This window comes from Coturnix japonica, chromosome 7 (genome assembly GCF_001577835.2).
Source record: "Coturnix japonica isolate 7356 chromosome 7, Coturnix japonica 2.1, whole genome shotgun sequence".
NCBI lineage: Eukaryota > Metazoa > Chordata > Aves > Galliformes > Phasianidae > Coturnix > Coturnix japonica.
Genome location: NC_029522.1, coordinates 22,314,221 through 22,330,432, shown reverse-complemented (window position 1 = coordinate 22,330,432; position 16,212 = coordinate 22,314,221). Strand labels below are relative to the sequence as shown.

General features: G+C 38.6%; 1 protein-coding gene across 1 annotated transcript in view; it reads right to left on the bottom strand.

The window, feature by feature from the left end:
- The window catches only part of CNTNAP5 (contactin associated protein family member 5), a 252,770-nt gene that overhangs the window by 110,339 nt on the left and 126,219 nt on the right, over positions 1-16,212 (bottom strand). Inside the window, exons 8-10 of the mRNA XM_015868834.2 lie at positions 13,992-14,256; positions 11,348-11,497; positions 10,262-10,433 (exon numbers count right to left, since the gene is read on the bottom strand). Coding sequence (XP_015724320.1) covers positions 10,262-10,433; positions 11,348-11,497; positions 13,992-14,256 — 587 coding nt within the window. The remainder of the gene's footprint in view (positions 1-10,261; positions 10,434-11,347; positions 11,498-13,991; positions 14,257-16,212) is intronic.

The window sequence follows — 16,212 nt, the reverse complement described above, 5'->3', positions numbered from 1 at the left end:
TTTTTGTTTCATAATTACCACAGAAGGAAATCATTTGATAGTGGAAAGCTTATATAGCAGACCAACAGCAGGGAATTCTTCCACATGGTTTTATTTCATTTAGTTGTCAGTAAGACTTTAAGCAGCCAGAGAGAAGCTCTGTCACCAGCTGTATTATACAGGCAGTTTAAACTTTAGATTAAGCCAGAGAAGATGAGGAGATGTTTTGCAGAACTGCAGGGATTTAAAATCTGACACTCTGATTTCAGGCTGGCTCAAATTGATTTCATTTACTTAAATCATTCTTGGTTTTACTGAAAATCCTTCCCTTCCATCCTAAACTTGTGTGCTGTTGAGTGGGTTTCCAAGACTCATACCCCCAGATGAGCAGCCTTCAATGGTTTCATTCATTCATACATTTGTGTGTTTAATTGGTGGTGTAGGAACATACACTAGGGAAAAGACACCAAGGGATTCCTCATTTGCACAGAATGCCATGTACTTTTATTTCCTGTCCAATGCACATTTATCTTTACACGCAAGTCATTAACAGACTTCTTTATATTTCCCCATCATACAGCATAGTTCAGATAAAGGAATTCCCCCCTTCCCTTTCTTTACCATCCTTTTTCTTTTTTAATAAAGGAGAAAATAAAATTTTCTAAGGAAAAATCAACAAAAAAGGAGCAATTTCTGACATACTGAACTTACAACACACAGAACAAACTGTCAGCATTTAGAAAGTACCAACATAAGCAGCAGGGCAAATTCTTTAAAATCCTGCCATCAGTTTCTTTCATTAAAGTGGAACCAGAAAGGATCTTCAGTGTTCTTATATACTATTTGTAAACATATCCATTGGAGCCTATGTTTGAAAGAGACATGACAGATAAAATGAGAGGAGGAACATAATCATCCAAAGAACTGACACAAGATCACACAAACTCTAACCTGAATTATCTGACCCTGTAGCATTACAGCGGACTAATTAAAATAAAATACACAGGTACAGAATCTGATAGTGTGCTGCTTCAAGCACTCTACCGACAGTGTTACAGACTGGCAAAATTAAGATCTACCTCTTGATTTATCCAGAATCAGAAAAAAAATTGAAGGGGAATAACAACATCGTTTTCTTTATGTCATCAACTCATCTTGGTTTTAATCACCAGCCAAATTCACAAGGTGGGATCCAAAAAGGCCTGACTCACTGCTATAAAACCAATAAGGGAACTGTTAAGGAAACCTTTTGGAAAGGGGAAAAAAAAAAATAAAAATCAGGCTGTCACATAATTGTCATTTCTGCAGAAAAGACACTAAATACTGAAAACAGATACAGTAGAGAGAATAAGAATGGATGAGAAATGATTTTTTAATTCCTTATGAGATGCACCACACATATTTATAGGATAGTGAATGTTTTATCGAGTACTTACTTTTTCAGTCCTACCCTGGGACTATAGTAAATACAATTAAAACTCACTGGGCATAACTAAACAGGATTTTTTCTCATTTGCATGATCAATTAAAAAAAATCATATAAAGTCAGGTTTTGGCTGTAGGGCATGCATTAAATCTTAGAAGCGATCTGGGAAATGCAGAAAGAGTTTGCACTTTTATCGGATTTATTCTAACTTGCTTCACCTGCAATAGTAATTAATTTCCCAAAGGTCCATTTTGACAGTACAAGACATGAAGAAACATTAAGTTCAGTACTGAAAGAAAAAAAAAGGCAAAAGTCAGAAATTATTATTTCTTACAAAAGTAAAAACTGATAATAAAATGTAATGAAATCTACAAACTAAGTATGTAAAAAGCAGGATTTAAAAGGTCACTCCTATTTGGCAAGAAAAAGGAACACTTGAAGCTAATTTATTTAGAAAATATTATGAGGAACTTTCACAGATAAAACATGGGCAAGGATAAAAGGGTAGGAAGTAAAGAACACTATTTTCTTCTTTGTGCTCTATAACTCAAGTAGCACAGGGATGAAAACTCATGAATCAACTCAGTATGCCTCTCCCTAATGAAGTAAACTGTTAATGCCAATCCCATTGCAGTAATTACTATGTAAATCACATGCTGCTTTCTCCACTTATATTTGCTAGAAGAATTGAAATATGCAGATGAATCTTGGTTTAATAAGGACAGCAACAGCAGTGTGTGTTTGTGTCCGCCTGCTGATGCTACAGTGATGAACGCTGTCAGGATTTGTAAGGAGATGTCTGAGGTCAAGTTTACATTTCTAATTGAAAATCCCTGGAACTCCCAGGATACTCTGCAAGACACACCATCACCCTCCACCACCATGGATTCAGCATGAATCGTTTTTTTTTGTGTGCTACTTTTTGTTGTTTGTTTGGGCTTTTTTTGTTTCCCTTAAGTTGTTTAAGGGAAGAGAAGCTCCCACCTTGTCCTTGACAAGTACTGTCAGTATTTGCTACAGGGAGGGCAGGGTGCCAGCCAAGTAAAAATAGGACAGCCCAGTAAAAGCTTCATCAGTGTAAAATCAACACTAACTGCAGCAATCTGATTAAGTACCCATAGAAGTCAGTAATGAATGTATTTATGCATTCATATGGATCTGTGCCTAAAGGAAAGGAGGTTCTGACTACCTTCATCATTCATTTATGAATGACAGGTTCAACAGATAAATGCCTTTCTTAATCCCAAGATTACTGTCTCAGATACATAAGCAAAAATGGTGTATAGAATTTAAAGCAATATAAACATGGGTGGACCAAGCTCCCCCATTTTCCTCAGTCCTACCTATGTCCAGTTAAACTTTGCAATCAAAAAGTCAACAGTTTCAAGCTTTTTCAGCCTGAGTTGGGAGGGTAGAATCAGTTCTTTAACAGAGATTTCTCTGTCAATGGACAACCCAAATAACATGTCCATTGCGATGTGGGTCGAGAAACTCAAAAGTATTAATATAACCAATATCATTATTAGAGATGTGCTTATTCTTCTCTCAAAATTCTGATGGAATCAAGATTCGCCCAGCACCATCTTGAGGGGCAGAACAAACTAGTTTAATAAAAACTCATTGGAACTCATAGGAAATGAAGCCAATTTTTCCCTCACTACATCTGTTTGCTGCAAGCTATCACAATTACAGTCAGGGCCTCTAAAGCAGGTTTCTTTAGAGAATTTGGAGGAGGTGGTATGAGAAACCATGCCAGATCTCACCTCTTAGAGAACTTCTGGATACAGAATTTTCTCCTCTGTGACTAAAACTACAAAGCAGAGTTTGTCCCCTTACACACAGTAAGAGTATGACATTAATGAGCCCATGCTTTCAAGCTGCAGGCAACACCTCAGCCCTTGCTGCTGTACTCCAAGGGGTCCATCTGCTAAAAGAGACTTGTGCAGCCTGAAGGGAGCATCTGTGCCATATGATGAAGGGCTGGAAAACCACGGTGTTTCTGGACTAAGGTTTAATGATTTTCTGGCATGATTTTCCTGATAATATCCATGGCAACTCTTGAGCTGCAGTATCTCATGAGCCCATATTCCTCTATTTACTAACTGAATAGGATGCCAGCTACTATAAACAACCAACTCAGCTTCCGGACTGAAGCTAGTATTTCTAGTTTCAAAATCTGGCAATCCAGACAGTTGCTGAAAGGGAAATCCCAGATCTTCTCAACAGCATGGCCAAGTTCTCAGCACCTGCATGTTTGTTTCCCTACCCATTTCATTTTTTTTTTTTTTAATTGAGAGGCTGCTTGAATTTCCCCTAGGCTATATCTTCCATTGTTGGTCATCCACTCACAGACAGATCCATGTGCCCACTGACCCACTGCCATGCAGAAAGAGAAAACACAGTGTAGAATGAATCATGACTTGACAAAATGCACAGTCACATTCCAACATACTTTGAAATGAGTACAGCTATTATAAAACATTTCTGCATTGAAAAATTGAGGTACAAAAGAGTTGCCCGCAAGGAAAAGAATGTTTTTAAAACAGTAAGGAGCTTCAGTTCCTCAGTCTTAACATTATTACCTCTCTCCAGACTTCACTTTGCGTCAACAGTGTTGATTAAGTGAGTTTAAGAGCATCTCACTGAGCATCTCACTGAACACCTGGCCAGCTTCCACCAATTTGTGCCTTAAGGCTTCATGTATGACTTTTTTTGTTCTTTTCCTTTACATTTGTCCTTTATATCATCTAACGACACCCATTTTGATGCTGTGTAAGACCTGACTTGTGAGAAGCAGCAAATAGCTGTTTATTATTCACATCCTTCAAGCCATTCCTCATTGCACAACTCTGCCTAGATCTCTTCTCTAGGCAGAATAGCCCCAGTCTATCTCTCATTGTAGAGAACAGTCTGTGACACACATAGGAGCAGAGGATCAGTTTTAAAAACAGCCATATGACCTGAATGATAGATTTAAGAGTTGCACACAGCATCAACTCCAAGTGACCCAAGGAGAATATACTTCATGGAAAGGGTTGGTCAGGCCAAGGTTGAGCTCAGTGAATTCATCCAACTATATTTGTGCTTCTTTTACAACTAACACAGAGGTTGTGAAGGGATCAGCACACAGTTGTTAGCTTGATTTACAAAGGTGAAGATGCAGATGATAACTGTCCAGTGTCTCAGTCCCTGTCTCCTCCTAACACCTCACAAACTTCTCACCATCATTTTTTTTACCACATCTGTAAGAGGGACAGACATAAAATACAAGGCACCCAATCTCACGAAAATAGAGAGTCAACTAGAAAGGAATCAAGTTAGTGTTCATCAAAGGAAAACATACAGCCTGAGATTAATCCTTATTCTAAACTTTGGGGAATCCACTAAGAAGAAATCCTAAGAAAAAAAGGAGAAAAAATTCTACCATTCACAGAACATCATCCTATAACTACCAAAAAGAATAATGTATGGTTAGAAGCAAAAAGTGTTCTTGCTCATCCATTTCCTTACACTCTATGCATAACACATACTTGTCAAGTTAGGAAAAAAAAAAAGAAAGAAAGAAGGAAAACAAACCAAAAAAACTCACCAATATCTTACCTGAGGGCTATCTGCTCCCCTTCCACAGCACTTCCCTACAGCATCTGAGAGATGCATCCCAAATGAGCTCTCACAGGTACGTGATAAAATTCTGAGCTGAATTCCTGACATATTTCCTACATTTTTTGTTGTTGTTTTTTTTCCCCCCTTAAGCAGTATTATTGCTGTTGACATTTCAGACCCCCCTAAAGCAAGAACAAGCCACAGCTGTTCTAGCTGGAGGAGAAGCCTAAGCAAGTGCAACACAATTGTGCAGAGCTGGAAGGGAACTCAGGAGATCACTAAGTCCATGCCATACCCCAAGGCAGGATCGTTTATAGCCATGTTTGTTGTTTCTCACAGATTTACCTAACCTGTTCTTAAAGCCTTCCAGAGTTGGAGATTTAGCAGTCTTTGCAGGCAGCCAATGCTATGGCTGCTCTCCATACATCCAGGCTGAGAAGGTGATCGGTCCCTTCTGCACAGCAGCCTTTCACCCCTGAGGCCCATTATGATGCTTTCCTTCAGCAATCTCTTCTAGTTAAAGAACCACATTTAATCTTTCTTTGCAGAGAATGTTTTCTATTTCTGTTTTGTTCAGGCTCTGGATACATTCACAAAAATAGAAATTTAGGAGCAAAAGTGCTATACAGATAAACATCGAGATTAAAGACCAAAGACAGAAAGCATCATTCTGTCCTCATTAGGCTTTCTCTTGGTCAAGCTTTTTCCTGGAAACTTTTATGTTGGATATATTACTTCAGAAGATGCCTTCTTTCTCCAAAAAACATAGTGCCAAATCCCACACAGACTGTGTGGTTCCTGTAGCTATAAACTTGATCTATTTTATTCTAAACTGAAAATAAATCTGCAAAGATAAGTTTCATTTATTTGCTTGGGCCTTTATTTGGTGGCTTTTGGTCAGAGATGGTCAGTGTTAGACACACAATGCTCCAAAAGCATGCATAGGTACCCAAAGATACCTCTTACCCTCCCCAGGGTGGCACTTTCACTTTCTGTCTTGCTACTTTCTGCTCTGTACCACAATGCAAGACACTGTATTTTCTCACTCATTAATTCAGTGTAAAGCAAACACATCCTGCTGAATATCTGCACTCCTAATCAAGCAGAAATTCTGAAGACACAACAACAAAGAGAGATAAAACGTAACATATCCACTTTCTTTTAAATATGAAGCAGACCTCTCCAGCTTAGCAGGATATTATCTTGTTTTCTCATTTTTTCTTTACCTGGGGATAAATGCATTCAAATCTGCTATGACATCTTATGCTTCATAACAAGAGCAGTATAAGCATCACACCTTGCAACGCCCTCAGAAAACACAGAGCAATCTGTGTATTTCTACAACCACAGCAAATACACCTACTAAAAACAAAACACTGCTAGCTGGATTAAATGCATGCAGCCAGAGGGAGTAATGCCAACAGGTTTACAAATGCACCAGTATAAGGAAGATTATTTCCTTCTACAGATTTTACTTTCCTGTTGGACAAGGTGCTGGAAACAAAGAACTTTGCCTTAAAGGAGGCAAAGGGTATATGGTACTATTTTTTAAGACTGTGGAGCAGACATAGCTTTGATATGAACAGATCGGGGATGCCCCTCCTTGCACAGGATGTGTCAACTAAGGGCAATGTGTAGGTACCAAAAAAGAAGATGGCAAATCAGAAATAACTTCAGATGTCATAAGGATGAACATAAGTGATGTTGACACTGCAGCTAAGGGCTGGGAACAGGCAGTGTCTTAATAGGACACAGCAGATCATCAGGAAGATGATGAAATGCCATATTGACTGCTGTGCTGAACTCCAGACTGTTCAGACAAGGTCTTAATGTACCACTGAAAGCACAGAAGTGAGTTTTCTACATATTATCTGCTAATTTTATCTTTCTCATATATCGCCTGGCCCATTCAGCCAGGACCAGAGCAGCTACCTGGTAGTCTCATTCACAGGATGGCTGAGGCTGAAAGGCAATCCTGGAGGTCTCTGCCAAAGCAGGGTCAATGACAGCAGATCCACTTGTGCCTGCAAAAGCCTTTTCACAAGGCACTGTCTACTCAGACACCAATGGAAAGAAAGCCAAACTCTGAATATTCCTGCGAACACCTACATTTGTTCTGTGTACTCCCCGATAGCTCAGGCAGTGACACAGCATTTATCTCCCAGAAGGAGCTGCTGAAGGATGGAATAAACAAACAGAGGAAGACAGAAGGCATTCACGCAAAGTTCACTTGAGATCACATATGGTTCAAATACTCAAGATGAAGTGATGAGATTTTAAGGTTTGGTCCCTCAAATTGCTCCATTTAGATTAATGGAGGTTCATTGCTTTATTCTGGGAATCCCCGCGTGTGTGCATAATCAGCTCACACAATTATATGCTTTCTCAAAAACATACTGCTGGCATCAGTAGTAGTCCCAGCTTGTCATCTTTCAAAATAAACCTGTTCATTTCCTTTTTAAGAGCCAGCACAAGTTGCAGTGAGCTGCCTAAGCGTGATTTCAGAGCCCAGGTCTGGACGAGCTTGGCCTACAAGTCTGTAACAAATGAATTGCTTTCTAAGTAGCAGCATATTCCTCAAAGAGCTTTTTTTGCACAGATAACTAAGACAAATGTCCTATTTACATGTTAATTAAGAAACACAATTCCCACACGTGTTAAAATTACAAAAACATGTGCTTTACAGTGCACATAGCAATAAATCTTATAATTAAGAAAGAAGAGATGGTATTTCTCATGGATAGTGCTTTTCCAGAATTTTAACACTCCTTATGTAATAAGAAAGAGCAGCCACATATTGTACACCTGGAGTTAGACCCCAGCTCTCCTAAAAGCCAAGTGCTGCTGTGATAAAGAACACTAGTTAAACTACAGTGGTTAGAAATGATGATGTGTGTCAGATACTTTGCATAATGATCTAATCTGAACAGGAGTTGAAAACATATTCAAGCATACTAAATCATATTGGCACAGGCTGCCCAGGGAAGTGGTAGAGTCATCCCTCTAAGAGATGCTCAGGAACCACAGCAATGTGGTACCAAGGAACATGGTTAAGTGGCAGAGGATGGGTTGATGATTGGATTAGGCACTCTTAGTGGTCTTTTCCAACCTTAATGACTCAATGATTCTATGCTAGACTGGACAGCAATTCAGACTTCCAAATCAGCAGAATTCTGAATTCAAATCTTCTGTTCTTCCAAACGTGTCATGTATAGTTTGTTGTAACTAATTGGGCCATAATACAGACTTTTAGAACCTAGAACATTTAAAAATGGTTGGGAAGAAGAAAACTTCTGTTTTCAGCCTTTTTCTGGATTAACTATCTAGGACTGAGTTAGGATCAACTGTGTTGATAAATAGCATGGACAATTTTTTTCTTTTATGCATTTTCTTTTAATTTTGTATCTCTTCCCAACTACTGCTGCTATGACCACTTTGGACTTCAGTTCTGCACCAGCAGTATTTCAACCTCTTAGTCTTTGAACATCTTTTCTAACTTCTTGAAATCAATTTTGTAACTTTAACCTCTCTCAGGATCCTATCCAAGATTAGTGAAATGTGTAACATGACTCAGAAAAGAAAAAAAATAAATCCTTCTTTCTTCCCTGTAAAACCATTTCAGCATAACTATGAGAGACTGCAGACAGGGAGAGCACACTGGGTGTTTCACTAAACGTGAAAGCTGCAATCCCCACAAATTTCAGCAATGCTCATACCTTTCAGTTATCAGGAGTGCAGTGCTTTCCTACACTTCTTAATTCTCCCTTGGGGCAGTTGCACTGATACACTGAATCCAGCTATAAAAGGATCATTTTTGTCAACTGTGAATCTAACTCTCTTTTTTCTTTTTTAATTGACTTTCTCTTTTTCACCTAGATCATGCAGCGGAGATACAAACTTAAGCCTATGCAGAGAACTGTGCTGTAGGACATCACTCTAATCTTCACTAGATCATGTATAGCTTTTATTTATGAGTTTAATATATGCCAGACAATCATTATGTAAAATAAAAATCCACTTTTCTTATTACATTTGTATCTTTGTCTTAAGTAGTTTTATGGCACGGTCATGGACCTATGTTTGTCACGTTTAGGATACTGAGGATGTGGAAGTCACCTGCAGCCCAAACCAGGTGACAAGGTGACAATGAAAGCATTAAGATGCCTCATAGCATCTCTGCCACATACCATCTACCACTGTCAGTTGATGAACGATTCATCATGAGCCAGAAGTGTGAGGACATAGCCCAGAAGGCTGACCACATCCGCATCAGGAGAAGTGTGATCAGCACTTCAAAGAGGTGATTCTGTCCTTCTATTCTGCTCTCATGACACCCACCTGGAGTACTGTATCCAGTTCTGGGGCCCCCAACACAAGAAGGACATCGAGGTATTGGAGCAGGTCCAGAGGAGGTCCTACAAGGGCAGGCTGCGAGTGTTGGGGCTATTCAGCCTAGAGAAGAGAAAGCTCTGGGGGGACCTTATAGCAGCTTTCCAGTACCTGAAGGGGGCCTACCAGTAACCTGGAGAGGGAATTTTTAGAAGGACATGTTGCAACAGCACAAGGGGAAATGGTTTTAAACTGAAAGAGGGTAGATTATGACTAGATGTAAGGAAGAAATTATTTACTGTGAGAGTGAAGAGACACTGGTACAGATTGCCCAACAAGGCTGTGGATGCCCCTCCCTGGAAGCGCTCAAGGTCAGAATGGATGGGGCTCTGAGCAACCTGGTCTAGAGGGAGGTGTCTCTGTCTATAGCAGGGAGATTGGAACTAAATGATCTTAAAGATCCCTTCCAACCTAAACCATTTTATGATATCTTCATTATTAATGTGCTATAATGGCTAACAAGAGAAACTGTAGATGTTCTGCATTAACAAAACCAGCTATTATATTAAGATGACATGTTCTGATGAATCAAATAATTTTTCCTTCTCTTTCATTTCTCTCTAAAACTTCAAAGCAATCAAATGTTATTTATGCATAAAATTTAATCATTTTATCAATCTGTATTTTGATTGGATTTGCATACTCTATTTCCTATAAGTCAATGTGAAGAGAGCCTCATGTAATTGAAACCATTTCCCCTCCAGTTCTTTCTATCTTTGCTGTGATATTTTCTATTAGTAGCTCTATTATGCCTAATATCTGAAATGTTGGCAGATTAGAATTTTCACTTAATGCAATCTGTATTTATAAACCACTAGGATGAAAAAAAAAGAACAAACAAAAGAAAGAGAAAACAATAATTACCTGTCTTTGATGTCACACAGATCAATGTGTAAATCACTAAAGTTCCCCAGGGAGCCTTGCTGAACTAAAATGAGGTCCTTGGGCTGGTTATCAATAAAGATGAGCCTCATACAGCCTTGAAAAGCAGCAGTGGGATTTAAACATTGGGAATCGGTGAAGTTGTCAGGGCACCCTGTGGGAAAAAAAAAAAGAGGCAGAAAACTATTGGAATGTTCATCTTTTTCCTTTGGGATTTCCTAATGCAAGAATTCAGAGGCTCATTATACTGAGTGTTTTTTAAAGCTACACAACGTTCTGTGCTATAAATCCTCGAGAAGAGGAGAAAAATAAAGGTAAGAGATCTGCCACTGGAGATACCAAAGCATCAGATTTTCAGGTATGTTAAGCAAAATCAAAATGCTTTTTCCCCCCCCGTCTTCTTTTCATTCCATTTTCTTCCCATCTGAAGCTTCCTATGCGTGCATGCTTACTGCTGTACCCAGAGGATTCATCAAGATCAGAACCTCACTGTGGTAAGCACAATGCAGAAGTACAACAGAGCTAAAAAGAAAGTTGATGATGCTCCTTTTATCTACATCAATATTTACACTCCAAAAAGCTGGAAGTAATATTTTTCAAGATTGTTCTTTCTTGTTTTTAGAATTGAGCTAAACCTGCATTAATTTCCATATGAGCACAGCATCTAAATACCTTTGAAGATCTGAGCCATACATCAATTATGTTCCACGGTCTAAAGTCATTGTGACTGGTCAGGACAGTGATATTTACTGTAATTTTTATAATAATGATAGTATCCTGACCTTTTAACTAGAAGACAAACAAATGTGGCTAACACAGCTATGTAGCTTTTTAATGTTTCACCAGCTAAGTGTGGCTACTCCTTGGCTAGTTCACTCTTTCCCCTTCCTCTCTTGATGAAGATCTTCGATCTTCTCACAGCACTGTATACAGCACAGCAGGTGGTAAAAGAATCTGTTGTTACAGAATTTGCTCTTAGCTGCAGAATACACCTGGGAGACCTCAGTGATCAGCATCTGAAAATCTACATCTTGAAAACCTGCCACGTGTCCATCTGAAACAACCTACCTCCAAAATAGTAGCTGTTCCCTGAGTAGATTCTTGAGACAGTGGTTGCATGGCTAGCAGAGGCAGCATTGTTATCCAGTGTCAGGGTAATGCGATGCCTTCTGGCATTGATGTTAAGTGAATGCCAAAGCCCATCATGGAGATTGGTGCCTGTAAAACATAAATAAATAAACAAATATGAAGGGTGAGAACAGAAGCTCAGGATATAACTGTATTCTTCAAATCTTTGCTTTCAACTTGTGACTATAAAAGCACAGCAGAGTCCAACGCAGCCAAAACTGAGTTTGAAAGAACTCTACTTCTGGAAGTAAACTGCCATAGAAGAAACGGCCCAAGAAGAGGAAAGTTTCTGAGAACATGTAAGCAGATCATATTAATCCAACCTGCTAGTTATACTGCAGGCACTTAGCAGACTGGCAGGGCTCTTTACATTTATGGTAGTACATTATTAATACTTCTGGGGATTATGTCTACTTTGAGTATATTAGGAAATGCTTATAGCTCATTGGAGTATGCAGAGCAGATTTCTGCTGCATTTCTGGGAATAAGCACATGACTGAGATTAGATTCAGTGAGATGGTCATACCCTGCCTCAGTCACTATATGAAAGCTGACAACCTCAAATAGGTTTCAGTAGGATTTGTTCTTAAAACCTTTCCTTTAAACCTTTCAGCACTAAGTTAGCGCACAGTATTACTGGAAGGATGTGCCAAAGTCTCTTATGTATTGGATTTTTACATGGATTTTCTGAGAACTGGGATTATTGCTCTGTCCAGAAACCTATGAAGGGATGTGGCAGTCTACAGTACTGAGTAACCTTTCTTCTCATTACATACTCACAGACAAATTGCCTCTCTCTATATTCTGAAAATCAGTGCTGTATCTCAGTGTTCTTCAAATAACACCATGAAGCTAAAAAGAAACTCCACATCATCTACTTGAACAGCCAGGAAAACCAGTGAACAAAAGTTATAAACTCACATACAGCAGTGAAGATCAAAAGTAACCTAATCACAGTTTGACATGTGCTGCCATCAATCTGCAGTCACTGAGACCAGGCTGAGGCAATTATCATTTACTCCCCTCTCTAATTGGATATTTTTTGTTATTGTAGCTTTCACAAGAAACAAACGAGCACTTAGTGACACAAAGAGGTGTGAGATCAGCTCAACTCAAAATAAAAAAAATTGGGGGTGTTAAGTACATGAAAAGCCATTTCATTATGAATTTGGAAACGAGACAATTTCCAGAGTAATGGCTGCTACCGCAGACACAATTTTCATAGAATAAGACAGCAGTTTCCCAGAGAAACGTGAATGAGTTTTCAGCTAGAACAAGTCAATTTTGAGGTGAAATATGGTGGTTAAATTTGAAAAGATGTCACGACAAAACAGGTTACATTTGGGTCAAAACCAGGTCCATTCTTGGGCAAGCATGAGTCTATTGTGACAATCCAACATATGTAGGAGGTGGCATTTGCAATTTTTGCATATTTTCCATGTGTAAGTAGGCAGTTTAGCAGTGTTTTGGATGGCACCAAAGACTGGGATCAGGTTCATAATTTCAGAACTACATAAAAACAAATACAACCAAATATTGGCATTGTCTCTCAGCTTTCTCAACAACCTCATTAGGACCTGCAATAAAGGCTTGAAACTCAGTTTTCAACAATCAGCTGTGGCAAGCTGAGGTTGTAACAATCCACATGATGCATGGCTGCCTCATTTTCTTTTACAAAAGGGAATGAAACACACACAAAGAACGGCTCTGCTTTGACAGCTCTGTCAGATATTCTCTTCTTTTAATAGACACATCTGCCCTCTTTAATTCTGCACTGGGAATATTTTAATATTACATATTTTTAAACAGATGCACTTTTAGAAAATGCAGTTATTCTTCAGACCTCTGAGTTTCATCAGTCTGTTATCCATTCACATTTGGGAACCAAGTATATATTCAGCCCATGTGGTAATAAATTTCCAGGTCTCCTACTCAGCATGGGTGCATAGCAGTACGGGATGTGTATGGCCCCAAAACAGAATATTTCTGCATAGGTCACCGGTATGGCATATACAAGTCACATGGCAGCTGGGCCACTCTGGTTGTACAGTCTGAAATTTTCTTGTTGTTTATTGGAGTCGAAGTACAACTTCCCATTAGTGTTTATAAACAACTTCTCCTGAATTTTAAGACTGCAAGGAGAGGATGCCTATGGACAGTGGAGTGGAGCATAAAGGGTAGTATTCTCGTGCAAAGCAACAGTTAGAGGAAGAAAATCAGCTCTGAATCTGTGTTAACTTGTGCTGAAAGGCACTGTTGCCAAGCTGACTTCAGCACAATAGGAGGATAAGAAGCATGAAGGTCTTCATGTGACCTGAATGAAGATGATTTAGAATGACTTAGAAAACACAGCGACTAAGATAACTGTCGAGCACAATTAGCTTGAAGATCTCAGGATGCCAGCTTTCCATATTCAGATATATCTCAAACTACACAAAAGGGCTCTACCACCAAAAAGTGAGAAACAATTTGTAAACAAAAAAGAATGTTCTGTACTTGCTTTACTTTGTTATCTTTTCTACCTGTGGAGTCAAGTCCTTGCTGTTTTAATAGGGAAAGGTGAGAGAAAACAAAAACAAAGTACCTTCACTTATTTCCACTGGGTCTTCTGCCACTTTCTGAATAAGAAGTGTCAATCTCCCACCGTGGAGGTAAACCAAAAGAGATCCTGAATTTTCAGACAACTCGGTGGACAGGAGTAAGCCATCTTTATTCCACGTTCGAAACTGGAAACTGACTGACAACCCATCAATTTGAGGAGTGCCAGGCAGTAACAAGTAGCTTCTACTGGAGCTGACAAAGGTGATGGGAACAATCTGTGGTTCTGAGCAGAAAAAGGTCACATTACCCTGCAAATAATAAAAAGCAAACATTAATATGACAACTTTGTTCAGTCTTAAAAAAAAACAACAAAAAACAAACAAACAAACAAAAAACATATTTAAATAAATTCATTGGATTTCTAATGGTGCTAAAGGTTGAAATTGATTTTTTTTTTTCCTCAGACAAAGTCTTGGATCTCATTAGGATATATATTTGTTTGTTCAAGGAAAACATAGATAAAAGTTTGTATTTGTTTTTCTCACCTCAGAAAGAAAATGAATACATACATATCTACATACAAAGGGCCAAACATGAGGCAAGTTTCCTGGCTATATTCCAAATATTCAATACATAACCTGCAGTAACTGGTAATGTTTTCATTCACAAAGTGTGGCATAGCCAATAAAGGACATGGAGCAGTCTTACACTACTCCAAAGCAACAAGAGTCCACTTAATAATAACACAGTTAAATGTGATTAAAAGCAATTCAAAATAAGAAAATTCAAACTAGAAATCACTTAAATACAGTATTAATGGTGGAATGAAACAATATTTGTTAGATTTCTTGGCCAATGCTAGGTCTCGCTACTTAGAAGGGAAATGCTGTGGAAATATTAAAATGTTACATATGCAGCAATAATGGTGAAATCCAACATCATTTCAATGCTAACCTTAATGGATTACCTTAGTCTTTCAACACTGAAACCAATGGTGCTATCTGCCACCGCATTTACTGAAAGGAATGAGCAGAATCTATACCAGCACTTTCCACTGTGGTTGTGATACATGCTGGCAAAACACTAACTCAGCTGTTCTGTTCAGCCACTGCATATTACCTAATCAGGTCATTCAAGTCATATAATAAAACCTTAACTACATATAAAGGCAGAATATGTTCAAGGAGCTATGTCTTTCAAAGCCACTCCCGGCAAGCGTTGCAGCCAGGTTGCTTTGAACTAGCCTTTCTAAAATACCAACTGGAATCTGATAAAAACATCTGAGTAAAAGGCTTTCTCCATGGTACCACTTCTCATCAGAGCTGGTACCTCGCTCTAACAGGATAATTATAATGAACAGCTCTTGATGGATGTGTAGAAGTTGTACAGTGCTTGGGGAATTCCTTACTGAAATCTAAGACAGCTGATGGAACTAGTTCCCTATTGCTTTCAAATGTCTTTCTAGCCTTTGTTCTAAAATGGAAAATAAATAAAGTGCCAGAAAGAGACTGAGTTTATCTCTGCATGAAACAACCTTTGACAGATATATATCTATATCAATTTATGTATTCCCTGCCTTGTTAGGCGAATGCTACAGAGAAGATTTAAGAATGCAAAAGGTATCCATGGGTATATCATGTTAAAATGAGTTTTGAAATATAATCCAAAGCTTATCCAAACTTATCTGAACATTAGTCAGGTGGGAAGTAAAATGGAAATTTGCTCTCTCAGCCTTCTCTACTACCCGCTGGGTTTTGTCTGCATAAGAGACGCCAGAGGGTTTTTTGGTTTTATTTTCTCCCTGGATATTTTTTCTTTGTTGTTGTCGTGGTTATTGCTGTTGCTGTATTTCTACCTCCATTTTCAATCAAATTCATGACAGACAGACAAATTACAGAAAGCAGTCAACTGCAAAGGTATAAACAAATAAAGGTAACTTCCTCTAGAGCATTTTAAAGGTTTACGAATTGAAATGTGATGACAAATCTTTAGAGTCTTAGACATTTACAGTGATTCAGGCATCTCCAAACAAAGTAGTAAAGACATTTATGGATCTTATAAATACACAATATTGGAGCTTGGAGGAAATTTTAAATGCTGTCTGAGTCTGCACTCAAGTATCTAATTCACTTCACTGGCAACAGGAGGCTGTAACAGAATGCAAGACTGAGGAGGGAAGAATTTTCAAGAGTTCATGCAGGATATTTGTCTCAAAATTCTTTGTAGATTTTACCTACCAGCAGAAAAAATTATGACTAGACTTA